Raw genomic sequence first — 13,778 nt, 5'->3', positions numbered from 1 at the left:
AAATGGGAGAGCTGAGTTTTGTATATAAGCTACATTTTATTTTTTTTAAACAGTATTATCAAAGATATTATCTGAAAGATGTGGTCCTATGCCCAGGCAAACCAGGCATGCAAACTGAGGGGCCCCATCCCCCGACATGTGTCTCCACCTTTGGGTCTGAAGTTGGAACTTTCTACCATTTGTGGCATTTGTGGCTGGGGTTTGTGTGTTTGTGTGTGTGTTAAAAGGCATTGGTTCTTGAAAGATGCATCAGATTTTTAAAAATTAATTCATTAGCGTGCCTTATGCAGCATGAGATTAACTTGCTGTCACCTCTCAAACAGAAAACCATGCTGCAGTACGTCACTAAGCAAATAGTGGCCAGCCAGGGGGGATGGGGGCAGAGAGGGGGGGCAGTCATGCCTAGTTTAGTGCTTCACAAGGTCATATCTGTGTAGACTTTCATCAGACTAAGGCAAATGAAAGAAATAAGAACAGTGTAGAGATTTTTTATGAAGAAAAAGTTATTTGTTTTCATTTTAAAAGAACATCTTGTACTCTGTGAGCATTTCCTTGCTTCCTTCATAGTTTTTTAACTAATTCATTTATTTTTACAGAATGACGACAGTGGTAGATGACAGATTGGTGAGTGAGAGGTTAGATTTGTTTGTTTGTGTTTGTAGGTGGCCATTGCCCTTACAGAGCAAATTATAAATAGGACAGTCCTAGGTTTGTGTCCATTAAAAAAATATGTATTTTACATCTCTGTAAATTCCAGAGCACTAGGAACTTTTGGATTAGATGATCTTCAGGGTTCTTCCAGTCCCAAACTTGCATTATCTTGGGCTTAAGTGTGATGGAGGAAAAAGCAAATAAGGGAGGGATGGGAGGAAAAGAGACAAATTCCTGTCTGACATTTGGAGGCAGAAAAATCATCTCTCACCAGAGCTCAGAGCTGGTAAATTCCTTAGTTTCTCTTTTAATGTTTTTATGTAACTTTTGTACTGCCACAAAACATATAATCAAGATAATTTACACCAGGGGCTAACAAGCTTTTTCCATAAAGGGTCAAGAGGCAAAATCAAGGATATTATGTAGATACCTACATAACAAGACAGAAAACAAATACCCACAAATACTTTAGTAAAGAAACACCAAACTTTATTTACAGACACCAAAATTTGACGTTCACATAATTTTCATGATACAAACTATTATTGTTCTTTTGATTTTTTTTCAATTATTTGAAAATATGAAAACCATTCTTAGCTCACAGGCTATACAGAAAAAGAGGGCAGACTGGATTTGACCTGTGGACTGCACTAGCCAACCCAGCTGATTTCATGAGCAACCATGTTATGCTTATTGCTGGGATTTTATTACACCCTTGCAGCGCAGTGACGAGATGAGGGCAGGAGATGTGCATTCTCTCTCCCCCAATGTCTCGGTAGCCCACAGAGCCGGTCAATAATGACACAGGGCGGGGCTTCCCTGGTGGCGCAGTGGTTGGGAGTACGCCTGCCGATGCGGGGGGCACAGGTTCGTGCCCCGGTCCGGGAGGACTCCGCGTGCCGCGGAGCGGCTGGGCCCGTGAGCCGTGGCCGCTGGGCCTGCGCGTTCGGAGCCTGTGCTCCACGGCAGGAGAGGCCGCGGCGGTGGGGGGCCCGCGAACCGCAAAAAAAAATAATAATAATAATAATGACACAGGGCATAGGGTTGAGAATATGGCATGGGTCAACCCTCCTGGGTTCAGATTCCCCAGCTCTGTTCCTTACCCCCTGTAGCCTTTTAATCTCCCAGTTGTCTTATCTGGAAGAAGGGACTAATAATAGCATCTACTTCACAGAACTGTTATCAAATGTCAATCAGATCATGCACTAGGCAGTGCGCCCTGAGCAGTGCTCCCAAAATGCTGCCTTCTGCTATCATTAGAGTCCTGATCAAAGTTCATTTTCTCCACAGCATCCTTTACATAGGATACTGTAGAGTCTATTAATCTTACATGAATGGCAACGGCCTCATAGTCTTACTGAACTCAAAACATTTTAGGGCAAGAAAAATAAAAAAATAAAAACCTGGGAGTTAATGATTATAGGTATAAAGGCCACTCACTGCTTTATGTGAGTTTATTCCCCAGTGGACCAAGAGACGTCTGATTGCCACCTTCTTAGAGCCAGTAATCTGTGCATTTGCTGTCATCCAGAAAATCACAAACGGGTGGCTGGTTTAGAAGTCTAGACTAGTGTTGTCTCTCTGGACAGAAAGATAGGAAGTGGCAGTTGCAGCGAGATCCCTGTGATACACAAGTGCGGGGACAGTGGCTCCTGGGCGGGGAAGAAGGGGACACCGCAGAAAGCAGCACATGGATGTCAGCCTCGGTCACTGGAGGGCAGGCTGCCAAGGCTCACAGTTGGTTGCTTAAGGCAGACGCGGATGTAGGGACCCTGCAAAGAACAGCACTGGAGCCTGTCTGGCACCGCCGGCCCGCAGTCTGTCAGCTCTTCTTTTCACACACAGAAACTTTGGCCTCAGGCTATTGGCTGGGCAGGGGGTCAATAATCATAATGCAAAATCAACAGAGGTGCTCAGTAGAGTGTTAACCAGCTTTGAACGCTGCCAACTTCCCCTTCTGCTAAACCAGGCTGGGCTGCGTGGGGGGGGAGGGGAGCCTGGAGGGAGGGCTGGGAAGGCCACGTCTGTTGCACAGGGATGCACAGAAACTGGGCCTGCGATGCTTTGAGAGTAGAAAGGGGAAACATCCAAGCTCATTTGGAAATTGTTTCCTGGTTTATTCATGAACAATTTTTAAAATGTATGTGCATAATTAGATCCTTTATTAGCTTTAAGAGTAAAAATCAGATAATTTTTTTACTGCCTGCCGGTGCTGAAGGGATGTAAAGATTGTGAGACCCAGTTCCTACTTGCAGACTAGTAAATGTAATAAGCCCTCAGCTCATGGGCATTTAAGTAGCAATATTAAGTTAATATATTAGTAATAGCCCACCTTATGGATAGCCCTCTGTAACAGCTGTAGGGGAGGAAAAAGTTTTCCTAGACCCTCTTAGGGTTCCTAGCTGGATCTGAAAAGTAAACCGACAAAAACAGATTAACAGGAGAAAAGCATACACATTTTTAAAAAAATTTTTACAGGTGCATGGGAGCCTTTGCAAGAGAATGAAGATCCAAGGAAGTGACCAGAGGAGGAAGCATTTAGACCTTTCAGACAAAGAAACAGTAAATTTGTGAAGAATTGATAAGACAAAGAGGTTTGGGCTAGAGGTAGTAAATGGTGAAGGAGTAACTAGGAGATAAGGGCTAGTTTAATGAGGTTTATATGCAGATTCCTCTAGTGCTGTCTCTGGGCTAAGATTCTGTCTTTATTAAAAGGAGAATTTATTTCCTGAATTTAGGCACAAAAGGGGGGAGCTTTTTCTGCATTTAGTGTTTCTTAATTACCTTCAATTCAAAATAATATTTGTATATCAAAGAGGCAAATTTTGGGTGACACATTCTGGTTTCCTTCACAGCCCTCAGTAGGCATCCTATGTACCCTTCTAAGTGCTTTACCAGTGTTAACCTATTTGACCCCATTTTACAGATGTGGAAACTGAGGCACCAGAGATCACCTAAAGTCACACAGGTGGCTTGGCAGAGCTGGCATTTAGACCCAGGAAATCTGCCCTGGAGCCAGTGCCCTTTACCTTTCTGCCACACTGTCCCCGAACAGAAGGCAGTGTGCAGGTGATACACGGGCAATACATGGTCACGATGCGAGTTGAAACAGAGAGAAAAGTGTGAGAGCTGATTGATTAGCGTTCCCAGAAGTGCTTGCTGCTTTTGTAATATATTTGATCTGCCACCTTTCATTTTTAAGCATCAAATACAATTGATGTTTCAAACCCCAATATTTATTTTATTAAACAAATAAAACAAATTGTTTCTGTGCTCAGGTACAAATCATAATTGGTTAATCAGCTAATATATTCAGCAAACTCTAAGGGGACTATTAACAAATACTACTTAATCCATTTGCAGTTTAACAAAAATACTTTTTAGTCTCTCTGACAATTGCTCAGGACCCGTTATTTGGCAGTGGACAAACGACTTCAGGAGGAAATGTCTGGGAAGGCGGTGGCTAGTTTGGAAAAAAAAATATCAGAAATTAGCATGTATGTGCTTTGGCACAGGACTGTGCAGCCGAAAAGGAGAGAGTGGCCGCCCCCAGTGACTGAGTCTGCTACTGAATGCAGGACACTCTGCCGGCACCCTGTTGACCTATAGAGATTATACTGGGTTGGCCAAAAAGTTCATTCAGGTTTTTCCATAAGATGTTATGGAAAAACCCGAACGAACTTTTTGGTCAGCCCAGTTGCTTCCTTTACAGGTGAGGTAACTTGGAAGGATTAAGTAATTTGTCCAAAGCTCCAGATAGTAACTGGCAAATCTGGAAATAGATCCCATGCAGGTCTGGCAGAAGGCGTGTAATTCCTGGACTTCATAGACTTTTAAGATTCTCTACCACCAAAGTTTAGTTTGCATCCTAAGTGAGGTCATAAAAAAATGAATGTGATTATTAAATGAATGGGTCTCACAAGTTCAACTGTTTAATATGCAATGATGCTAAAACGTCATGTAATCTTGGATCACTTCCTGATGTGTTAATGGTTAGCAGGGGGAGAAAAGCCATAAAATCATTATTAAGAGCTTTCTGCTCATGACAAATGATTTCTCACTTCATTAAGTTACACGGAAACTAAGAGGTACTTTATTGTTGGAAGAGGAAAAATCATTAAAATGTTGCTTAAGAAATATCCATCGTTATGCTTTCTTAAGAGTTCATAGCATTTGGCCGTACTGGTTTTCAAGTGATTTAGCATTTGAGTAGTAATTAATGGGTTATATTCCATTAATATAATCATGGTGTTTTAAAAGGGAGTCCAAAAAAGTGGATCAAACTCAACAAAAATGAAGATATGGCCACTATTATCTTCTAGTCAAATAACCTATCTGAATTATTGAATTATTAAAACACATTTGCAAAGTTAAAAATTTATTTCAAGAAAAGCAGCACAATTAAGAGAAATGGATCTCTTGAGTCTGGGGCTGCTGTCATCATATCCAAGAAAAGCGAAGTGCTTTATTTCACATGGCCCTCTGCTCAGCTCTCTGCAGCACTTGCTTCTAGAGAAGCAGCTGAACATCTGCCAGAGAGCTGCCCAGACCATAATTATGAGTTTATTCAATCAGGTGGAGCACCCACATGTCAGCAAAATTGTCACGTCCTCTGAAATCCTAGTCAGTTCCATTGTGCAGATATATAAGCAGGCAATGCCTTGCCAGTTTCACTGAAAATTAAAGTTGGAAAAATTTTGGAGCAGTTCTGCTCACCTGGGCACAGAAACACAGCCCTAGCCCTGGCTTTGGAGTCTTGCCAACAGGGCTGAACATCTACACCGTGGATGACACTGCAAATGAGTAGATAATACAGTAGACCCTCTCTCAATGACTCTCCTTTTAACTTTCAGCAACTGACCAGAACTCTCCATACCTTCTATACGATAGACCAGTTTGATGCCCACTGTCTGCTGCTCCCTTGACACCCATAGGCTTCCCTAGCACACTGACATATGCCCACTCCACGGTGGAGCTTTATGATTGCCAAGAGTGAGCTGCTTCTGCCAGTTGTACTTATTATTATAACGAGGTCATCTGATTAAATATTAAATAACAAATTGTTTAAATACAAATGCATAAAAAAGACATGTTTCTCTCGAACTTATGGTTACCAGGGGGATGGGTGTGGGGAGGGACAGATTGGAAGTTTGGGATTGACAGGTACACACTGCTATATTTAAAAAGTAAATTAATAAATAAGAAAATTCTTAAAGACATGATTCTGTGAAAACTAGGTTGGAAGATTTGAAAAGATAAAATTGATAGAAAACTGCTGTTCAATTAAGTGTGTCTGAGGAAACATTTAAAAAGTTAGAGGGAGGGACTTCCCTGCTGGCGCAGTGGTTAAGAATCAGCCTGCCAATGCAGGGGACACGGGTTCGAGCCCTGGTCCGGGAAGATCCCACATGCCACAGAGCAACTAAGCCAGTGTGCCACAACTACTGAAGCCTGCGCACCTAGACCCCGTGCTCCGCAAAAAGAGAAGCCTCCGCACCCCAACAAAGAGTAGCCCCTGCTCGCCACAACTAGAAAAAGCCTGTGTGCAGCAAGGATGACCCAACACAGGCAAAAATAAATAAATAAATTTATTTTAAAAAAAAAGTTAGAGGGAAACATGGATTCGTATCTAGAAGGACGCTATACTCAGATTGCTCCACAAGCATCTTTAAGCAATTGGCCTGTTTCAAAGAAACTCAAACTGGAAATGTCGGTGGTGCATTATGCGTGTGACTTAGCAAGAGATGCCCTACGCCTCTCAATAGCAGACCCATTCCCAAAGAAAAGACCTGGGCCCTATTTCACAACATTGAAGAATTGTTGTGCATTTATATATTTTAAGTTAAAATAAAATGCTTAACATGTTTACGTTTCTTTTGTTAGTTTGTTTTTGATTCCTCACTTTCACTAACTTTTTCAACTAACCAACCAGCTGGCTCCAAACCATTAAATAAGGCTTCCACCCTTGTGTGAAAACAATGAAACCAAATACAAACAAAAGCTAAATATGTCACCCCTGAAGATTCAAGCAAACTCAAGGGCAATAATGTAAAAAATCAGGTGCCATGGTTTTGATGACAAAGAGCAAGGATCAAAGTTGCTGTCGGTGTTGTTGGGTGACCAGTCCCCAGGCAAGAGGGAATTCAGAGGAGCAAGGGCTGACACGCAGAGTCCCACGCCTGGCCTCTGGGTGCAACCGTGTCGGCTCTAAAGCTTCTTGGATCTGTGACAGCCACTTGTTAAGATCAGACCTCTGATCTTAATCAATGTGAAATCATTGATTAAGACCAAATCTCTGGTATGAAATAAAAGATTTGTGGGACTTCCCTGGTGGTCCAGTGGTAAAGAATCCGCCTTCCAATGCAGGGGACGTGAGTACGATCCCTGGTCAGGGACCTAAGATCCCATATGCCACAGAGCAACTAAACCTGCACGCCACAACTATTGAGCTCGTGCGCCCCAGCGAGAGAGAAGCCAGCGCCCCGCAATGAAAGATCCTGCGTGCTGCAACTAAGACCCGACACAGCCAAAAAAATAAAATAAATAAATATAAAGTAAAAAAAAGATTTGTTAAAAATTAAATAGCTTTTAATTTTCTAATGGTCATCAAGGGCCTTGTAAAGCTGAAGATCTTGTTTAAAAACTAGTACTCTATAATTTATTTTATCAATGTTGCTTCCTTAGGTTTGGAAATAATGTTGTAACTGGATAAGAATATACTCTTGTTTTGGGGAGATGCATGCAGCAGTATTAGGTGTAAAGTGTCATGGTGTCTACAGTCTACTTTTGAACGGTTTGGCAAGAAAGTTTGTGTGTGTGTGTGTGTGTGTGTGTGTGTGTGTGTGTGTGGAGAGAGAGAGAGAGAGTAAGAGCTGTAAAGGCTGGGAAAGCATGTTAACAGTTGGGAAACCTAGATGAGAAGATACATAGGTGTTCATTGTACTGTTTTTCAATCTTCTGAAGATTTAAATTTTTTCCAGAAAAAAATTTATATCCAAGCAAGTAACAACTAATTAGCCTTGTGTTAATTTTAACATGTGTTAAAAGAGCCAAAGCTTCTAGTTTCATTCTCTTCCACTTCAATCACAGTTGTTCAGAATTCATACATATAGAATCTATATACATTTATATAGGAAATATCTTAGTCATGGCAGCCCAACAACAGCCATAGACATCACATGCATTGAAATTCCAGGACCAGACTGGATGTAAACAAATTACCAGCGCTCCATCCACTCACTTATCCATTCAGTCAATCCACAAGCATTTGTTCAGGACATATTATATGCCCCAGTTGCCATTGTGAACAAGACTGGACAGTTCCTTCTTTCCTGGGGCTTAGGGCCATCAAGGAAAATATACATTAAACATAGAACTGCAAGTGGCCCAGGGGAGCATATAAGAAGGGGGACCTGACCTAGTTTGGAGGAGTTCAGCAAACATTTATTTGTTCAAGCTAAGGTTGAAAGGTTCCCAGTAGTATAGAGCGACTATGACTTTTACTGTAAGAAATAAAATTAAGATGACCTACATGCATTTTCTTCGGAGTTAGAGGACTGCCCAGTTGCCTCCTCTTACCTGTGGTCCAGAGATGCTTGGAATCCAGGTGTTGTGTGGTGTCTGGGAGGCAGAAGAATCAGAGATGCTCATGGTCTCTGACCATGTAAAACAGTGGCCACACTGCTGTGGAAGCTTGAGCCCCAGCTCCTTGCCCAGGTTGAACTTCCTTGCCCCAGTATCTGGTCCCCTTGGGTGTAGGACTCGGACTTTCCTTCCGGAGGCCCTGCTGCTTCCTCCAGACACCGTGTGGGAGCATCTTGCTGGCCCTTCCACTCTTGGGGCCAACGGTCAACAGGTCCCTACACTCCAGAAACAGAAGCCAGGAGAAATCTTGTCTTCAGGCAGCTTTTGCTTTCAGCCCAGTGACAAAAGCATCCCTCAAGTGAGGGGCATACAAGCCTGGCTACTTTCCTGGAGTGAGAGAAGAAATGGCATCATAAACAAGGAGCGGATGTGCAAATGAGGGTCTCAAATGGCATAGTGTTCAGAAATCTTCAGAGAATTAGCTCTACCCTACAGACTGGGAATTTAGCTATTGGTTTAGACTGGTAGTATCAGAGTCACCCAGGAAGTTTCCAGAGAATGCTGATGCTGCTGGTCTGGAAATCCACACTTGGAGAACTACTGTTTTAGTAGATATTAGCATACTAGTATACTAAATTAGTATATTAGATTTAGTATATACTTAGTATACTTAAACTTGTGACTGAAATGAACACTAAAGTTTAAAAACCTAGAAAGACAAGATTAAAATAATTAAGCTAGGTATGGCTTAATAACGCCAAGCATCTGGGAGGAAAAGCGGAAAAATTTAGTCTTCTAAAAAAAAACCAAATAGCCAACCTTGGGAAAAATATAGACTTTCCTTTTCAGTTAATTACTTTCCATTCATATAAATTGAGATGCGTGTAAATGTGGTGAGGATCAATGATGAGTGTATGAAAATTACTATGGACTCCCCTTTCTTTTTTTTTTTTTTGCTGTACACGGGCCTCTCACTGCTGTGGCCTCTCCCGTTGCGCAGCACAGGCTCTGGACGCGCAGGCTCAGCAGCCATGGCTCACGGGCCCAGCCGCTCCGCGGCATGTGGGATCTTCCCGGACCGGGGCACGAACCCGTGTCCCCTGCATCGGCAGGCGGACTCTCAACCGCTGCGCCACCAGGGAAGCCCTCCCCTTTCTTGAATAACAGCACAGCCTACTGCCCTGGGCTCAGAAAATATATTCAATTAAAGATGTTTGTGTATTCTTATTTTGATTGCACAAACAGGGTCCCCACTTTGGGACTATCTGAGGCAATTTCTTTTTCTTTTTCCTACCAGCCAGCACATCTCCTAGCCTTGCCCTGCCTCTGCTGTCAATTAATATTTTTTCCTGGGGAAAATAAACTGATTTCCAGTCAATATTAACACTGCCCCCAAAAAGATAAATATATAGCCATAGAAGGTGTGTCAAAAATTTTTTTTAAATCCACTGTTTGAATCTATTTCTCTTTGTTCCTCTGCTGGCAGAGAGGAATTTAAAAATTGACCTTCATTAGAGTCAGCGTGTGCAGAGATGTGAAAGCTGGGCCTGTAAGTGTGTCAAAGTGACTAGTTAAATGGGTAAGAGTTCCCAAGTTCACAGCTAAATTTTTCGTTTTGTTTTTTAATAAGAAAAAGCATTTTGATATTAGCTTCAGTGAATTAGTTTGTTCTTTACAATATATGACGGGTACTGATAATCTTTTCTCAGTATTGAACATTATTTCAGGAAAAGAAAACCTTAGAATTACCTATAGAAGATATCACCAATTACTATACACAAATGCATATATGTTCATTTTGCTGAACCTAAGAAATTTGCAAACATTAGACCACTTTCTACCTACAACAATGGAAATTTCATGTGGTTCAACTATATATATATATATTTTAATTTTATTTATTTATTTAACCATTGTTTAATTGAAGTATAGTTCATTTACAATGTTGTGTTAGTTTCAGATGTACGGCAAAGTGATTCAGTCATATATATGTTTTCTTTTTCAGATTCTTTTCCATTTTAGGTTATTACAAGATATTGAATATAGTTCCCTGTGCTGTACAGTAGTAGGTCTTTGGTTCAACTATATATTGTTCTGAAAAAAAGGATAATTGACTTGGTTTTTTGCATAAATAAATTACTTGAAATTCCTAAATACAATAAAAATGATGTACTCTCGACAGTTCTATATACATCTCACTTTTCTACTCTATTTCTACTGATAAATTGCTACAGTATCACAGGGATCCTGCTAAATAGTGTTTGATGCTCAAAGAACAGAAAAATATGTTTGCTTTTGTTCTGTCAGTTGGGCTCTATTAAGCCATTTTTAAACAAAACCCTTTCTCTTTCCCTCTTCTTAGGGCTGTGTCTGTAAAGACAAAGGCCAGTGCTTCTGTGATGGGACCAAAGGGGAGAAGGTAAACACAAAACCTTCATTCTGCTTCTTTTCTCCAGAGAGCTCATTAAAGGATTCACACTCTTCTTTCATTCGTAGCAAAAAGATCAGCAGTATGATATTCCATTCCCCAAATCCAATTTTAAAGTAACTGTATATAAACATGAACCTGGGGTGGTAGAAAAAGGCCTTGGAGGGAAACTTCAAATAACTTGTATAAATACCGGCAGTTACTGTAACTCTCTTGATCTGTAAAGAAAAAATAGTAAGTTAAAGAACAACAAAGTTTCTAAGAATGCCTCCATGTGTATATATCTATTTACATTGTTGCTAAACGCGAGAGAACAACTGAAAACAACTTGATTGCCTCACTTTGACAGAAACATTGAAACCTGCAGATTTTGTCCTGCAGCATTGGTGTGAGGGCGCCCCCTGGTGAAAGAATCTTGCAGCAGCACTCTAGCCGAGGCAAAACTTCGGTGAAGGAAAGCATCTCCATTGTAGAATTGGAGTGAAAAATGAGTGCCGTGAAATCTCATTAATTCGCTCCATTAACTTTCAATTTGTGATAATTAAGACAGAGGCAGAACTAAAGTTTTTCCTTTGTTTACAAAACCCTTTTCTCAGATATGCTAATGAATGGCTTAACAATATTGAAAGATGACTGCTTAAAAATATTTTTAGAAGAACATATTTTAAGCTCTTTAGACAAAATAATAAAAATTACCATATTTATTTTAAAGTATTCTATAATTCATGTGTAGTTTGACTTAGGGTATTTCCTGAAGCTATGAAAGTAGTATATTCAGATCCATGTTGGAAAGCTATGATTCATTCTCGCATTCAAGAAGCATTTATGGAATCCCTACTCTGGGTGAGATGCTGTTCAAGGTGTGTGAAGGTAACGGAGTATTAAGAGGGATCTAGCAAATTCTTTTATTTCTCTTTTTATTGGGTGTCTATGCACACACACAGTGTGAAATCACTGACTTGATCACTGTTTTAAAAATCAAAGTTGCTAATTGTGTAACTAGATTGACTGAATCAACCTGTGGCCTTTACTATTAAAGAGTAACCGTAGGATCTGTGTCCACGGGAAGATTATTTGTGGCAGAAACATGTCCCTCATTGGGCCTAAATTACTAAATTACTCACTCATCCCTGAGGGCTTTCCCGTAATATCATCTCTTAACTATTTAGCTCACACTTTTCGTTTTGCCACTCGATATCTCTCCTGCATCTCCTCCACAGACAGCAGATTGAATTCCTAATCCCTGTGTAATCAAGAAAGGACTAAAACTTATAGCCTGTGTGTTGTGCTTTCAAGCTACATAGCAATTATGCACACTCTCAAAACGTTCTTGTGCCTGGTTTTCACTGCCTCTCCATCCCCCAGAAAACACACTCCACCAACCTCCATCTTTCTAGCTGGGCTTTCCCCTCAGTTCTTGATTCATGCTCCCTTAATCTCTGTTCTGGGTAGCTCTACCATTTGGGTAAATGTAGAGTTTCCAGGAGACAAAAGACAAACACTTTCAAGCCTACAGACAAATACTAACAGCTGAAAGTTTAGAGTTACCCTTGTACTTACTGCTGAGGGCTATTTTTTTTTAATCCAAGGAAAAAAATATGCAAAATATTATCATTACATCATAAAGAAAAGAAAATGATGGTTATGGGTGTGTTTATTCCTGGGAATTGCTGTTCTCTGTGTTTATTGTCTTGTTTTGATTTTAACAGGGGGAGAAAGGCTTTCCCGGACCCCCTGGGCCTCCCGGCCAGAAAGGATACCCAGGTCCGGAAGGCCTGCCTGGACCACAGGGACCCAAGGTATGCCAGTCTGTGAGTTCAAAAAATCCCCAGTCCACTTAACCTTCTTTATGCTGACTCCAGGGCTGCTGAGAACCTGGAGAGAATTCCACATCGCAGCCAGCTGATGGACGCTCTGGTAATTTCCTGCTCCAGTCTTAGCTGGGCCCTCCGAACTGAATCTTATTCCAAGATGATTCAAATGATTATCATTATCTTCAAGCTCCCTGATCTACCTCATCCCCCTCCCTGAGCTACAGTCTCCCTACCTGCATCGGCCCCTCCCTTCTTTCATCCCACATGAAGATGAGTTCTTTTTACCTTCCATTCAGGACCTATCCCTCTACCGGTATCCTGGTCGCTGGGATTCCTACTAGAACCCTGTTCTGATGGTGTGTCCTCTTTCTCAGCCATTTCAACTTTCCTTTTGATGTTGGTTTTTCTCTTTCCATCCTTAAGCATGCAAATATAAAACCCATACCAATATAAACTTCCTCTAGATCGTTCAGGTCCTGTAACCAAAGGATTGCCATCCTTTCCCTGTCTTACCTTTCTCAGTCAAGCTTCTTTAAAAAAAATAAAATAACTAACCACACTGGCTGTGTTTCATCTCCTGTTCACTCCTCGGCCAGCAACAATTTGCCTCCTGCCCACTGCCCTGAAAACCCATGACCTCCAGGTCACCCATGACCTCCAAAAGGCCAATGCAGAGGGATACTCTGTGTCTTTATCTGACCTGGACCCCTCTGCTTTGTTTCCAACTGTGTGGATCACTCTCTTCTCCCTGAAACACATGTCTTTGTTTCTGGAATCCTCTTTTCTTTGCTTTCCTCTTTCTCAGCTCGTCCCTTACACATCAGGCATCCTAAGGTTCCTACCAGAGCCTACTGCCCTTCACACTCATCACAGATTTTTATCCTAAAGTCTGTGATACAACAAAGGGCTTTGTTTCAATAAATGCCCTAGAGGATTTGCTAAATAACTGTATAACCACTAGATCTGCTGATGGCTCTTTCCTGCTGTGGACTTAAGCCTGGGCTCTCACGCATCCACTGGGTCACTCCCCTGGCTGCCGGTTTCCAGGGAGCTGTGAACTAACTAATAAATTATGAAAATGCAATTATAATTGATCCACACAGAGTCTTTTTAAATTTCATATGTATAGAATATTTAGGCAACATTTTCTGCTAATTTATTCTGAGCCAGGCATTGGGACATTTATTCTTGACTCGATCTCATTTATCCCTCACATTGATCCCATCAATCATGACTACAGTTACATATTATTATCTCCATCTCAGAGATGAGGAAATGATTCTCAGAGCACTTAAGTAATT

At 41.3% G+C, this 13,778-nt stretch overlaps 1 protein-coding gene across 1 annotated transcript in view; it reads left to right on the top strand.

The window, feature by feature from the left end:
* Positions 1-13,778, top strand: part of COL4A3 (collagen type IV alpha 3 chain) — a 134,168-nt gene that overhangs the window by 51,177 nt on the left and 69,213 nt on the right. Inside the window, exons 2-3 of the mRNA XM_022567847.2 lie at positions 10,598-10,654; positions 12,373-12,462. Of these exons, the coding sequence (XP_022423555.2) occupies positions 10,598-10,654; positions 12,373-12,462 (147 nt within the window). The remainder of the gene's footprint in view (positions 1-10,597; positions 10,655-12,372; positions 12,463-13,778) is intronic.

This window comes from Delphinapterus leucas, chromosome 8 (genome assembly GCF_059928025.1).
Source record: "Delphinapterus leucas isolate spDelLeu-1000000601 "Yukka" chromosome 8, BTC_Dleu_Yukka2, whole genome shotgun sequence".
In the NCBI taxonomy this organism is placed as follows: domain Eukaryota; kingdom Metazoa; phylum Chordata; class Mammalia; order Artiodactyla; family Monodontidae; genus Delphinapterus; species Delphinapterus leucas.
This window is presented reverse-complemented; position numbering and strand designations above follow the sequence as displayed.